At 31.9% G+C, this 2,287-nt stretch overlaps 1 protein-coding gene across 1 annotated transcript; it reads right to left on the bottom strand.

The window, feature by feature from the left end:
• Positions 1–1,075: 1,075 nt before the first annotated feature.
• Positions 1,076–1,878, bottom strand: LOC108904467 (methyl-CpG-binding domain protein 2-like). Its single transcript, XM_018707040.1, has one exon. The coding sequence runs from the start codon at positions 1,784–1,786 to the stop codon at positions 1,184–1,186; it is 603 nt and encodes a 200-aa protein (XP_018562556.1). The 5' UTR covers positions 1,787–1,878; the 3' UTR covers positions 1,076–1,183.
• Between the last annotated feature and the right edge of the window lie 409 nt (positions 1,879–2,287).

Here is a 2,287-nt window from a genome sequence, read left to right as displayed (position 1 = left end):
TTAATTGTTGAACAAATATCAAAACACATTTTTTCCTTTGTCTAAAATTTATCTTTTCAATTTATTGCGTATGAAATTTTCACTCATACTGAAATGAATCAGTGATCAAATAAATGAAGATATATATACTTAATACGCTTTCTTTGAGATTTTATGAAAATTACGCTCATGAATCTATAAATAAAATATTTAGTCTTATTGAATATTTGACCATGTTTTTTAAGTAATATAGATACCCACTTTTGTTGTTTAAATTTATGTAAATTCATAACTTCTGTAGGGGCATATTTTAAACATTTTCTAGTGATGTTTCGCATCCCTCTTGCTACGCCTCTGCGAGCCAAACAGGCTACAGTTGCAGGTCAGACGGCGTGATATCTGAACCTAACGATTTTATTCGTTCTTATTTTGAACTTCTTAACAGGAAACGAAGCGTCATTTAATTATTAGCTGTAAACACTCAAAATAAACAACTAGCGAGAAAATAACTAACCATAAGATTGGTAAAATTGCACTAAAATTACGTTTCTCACGATTATTTGCTTACAATTATCTTGAGGTAACTTGAAATGTTAATATATTGACAACTCGATGTGTAAAAGTATAGAAATATGGACTGTTTAGTCTTCAAGTATATATTTTTTAATTTCTCTGTTGATTGTTTTTTTTTAAATTAAGTACAAATTTTTTCTGAATTTTCATTTAAAAAAATATTTAAAATTGTTACCAATATTTGTTCAAATTTAATTTATTTCATGTATATAAAATTGGAATAAAAAACCCACTCACAATTTTTATATACTCGAATTTAACTGCATACGTATGTATGGTATTAATATTATCGGATCCTCAAAATAATGATGTATATAGTTAAATCATATTTTGATTTTTATTTTAATGATTTAGTGTAAACCATTCTGATGAATATTATAAACATTCCTATGATCTAGATAAATTTGTAATAAATTTATAAAAATTTTAAAATTTCACCGATTACTAAACCTTAAATGTTGGTCGTAACGTTATTTTTAGTTTTTTAATAATTTATTACAACTGAAACCATATGAAACTTTTTACATAAGTAAAAATAATCAACTTTATATAAAATTTATATTGAAAAACTTATCGTACAAATCATAAATTAAAACTTAACTAGATATGTCACTTAAATATTAAACGCTTCTTAAGAACGTAAAGCTTCCTGAAGCTTTCTCCTAGCCACAGCAACCCTATCTTCCTGCCTCTTGATATCATCCTCGGAAATATTAACAGCGTGTACCAGGGGCTGCTTTGGGTCCAAAAACACACCAGGATTCTTCTCGAGTGAATTCTTCGACCCGGTCTGTCCCGTCACAGGTTGTGCAGACACGTGTAGAGCTGTAGCAACGCTCTGTATAATTGTATCCTCAGTTACATTGGGTCCTACAGGTTTTAAGGCCTTCGGCAGTTCCATAGCTTCGAACTCGAAACCATCCACATCACAGGCACGTAACCCTTCCAAGCGTTTCTCCCACATGAGCTGTTTGGGCTTCTCTTGATTACCATTTTTGTAGTCTGTTTTAACTTTACTTTCCTGGGTTTTGTACACGGTGACCGGTTGTTTGAATATAGAAGCAGTCTGTCGTATTGGGGGCACAAGGGAAGCATCGTTTCTCACACCTCTACTATAGTACAAATCGACTTTACCCACTGATAGACCTGTTTTACGCAATACGTCGTCTCTTTGCCACCTCTTAGGTAGCTGGGCACATTCATATTTCGTTTTTTCTATCGTTATTCCGCTCATATTTGTTTACTTCACTGTACTTTCTGTCGGATTGTCAAAATTTCTGACAGTTTAAGAAGCAATCGATAAAAGAAACACAGTAGCGCCCACTGTCGTTCAGAGGCTGAACTCGACTAACGAGAGGTGGCCGGTATAGCTGGCACGTCCCCACTTCGGTTCTTATTCGTACTAGAAAATCAAGGGATACAAAAAAGGTAGTCTCATCTAACCTTGTGTTTAAATAACAATCGGACCAAATTAAAGTATTTTAATTTAACGATTATATGTTTAAATTTTAGTCGGTGTACAGAAATAGTGATTATACTTATTTGCCCCAGTTACAAAGCAATTATTAATAATGCTGCTGAAGTCTTGTTCGATTTTTTAAACCAGAACTTACGTAAAGTAATTGCATTCTCTATTTTGACAGAAATTGATGTTGTTTCCAGTTTTAAAATGGTTCACATTTTGCATATCTAAGATTAATTAAGTGATTTAAATTAATAGCTCAAATAAGTATAT

The sequence above is a fragment of the Anoplophora glabripennis genome, unplaced genomic scaffold (assembly GCF_000390285.2).
Source record: "Anoplophora glabripennis isolate ALB-LARVAE unplaced genomic scaffold, Agla_2.0 scaffold84, whole genome shotgun sequence".
NCBI lineage: Eukaryota > Metazoa > Arthropoda > Insecta > Coleoptera > Cerambycidae > Anoplophora > Anoplophora glabripennis.
This window is presented reverse-complemented; position numbering and strand designations above follow the sequence as displayed.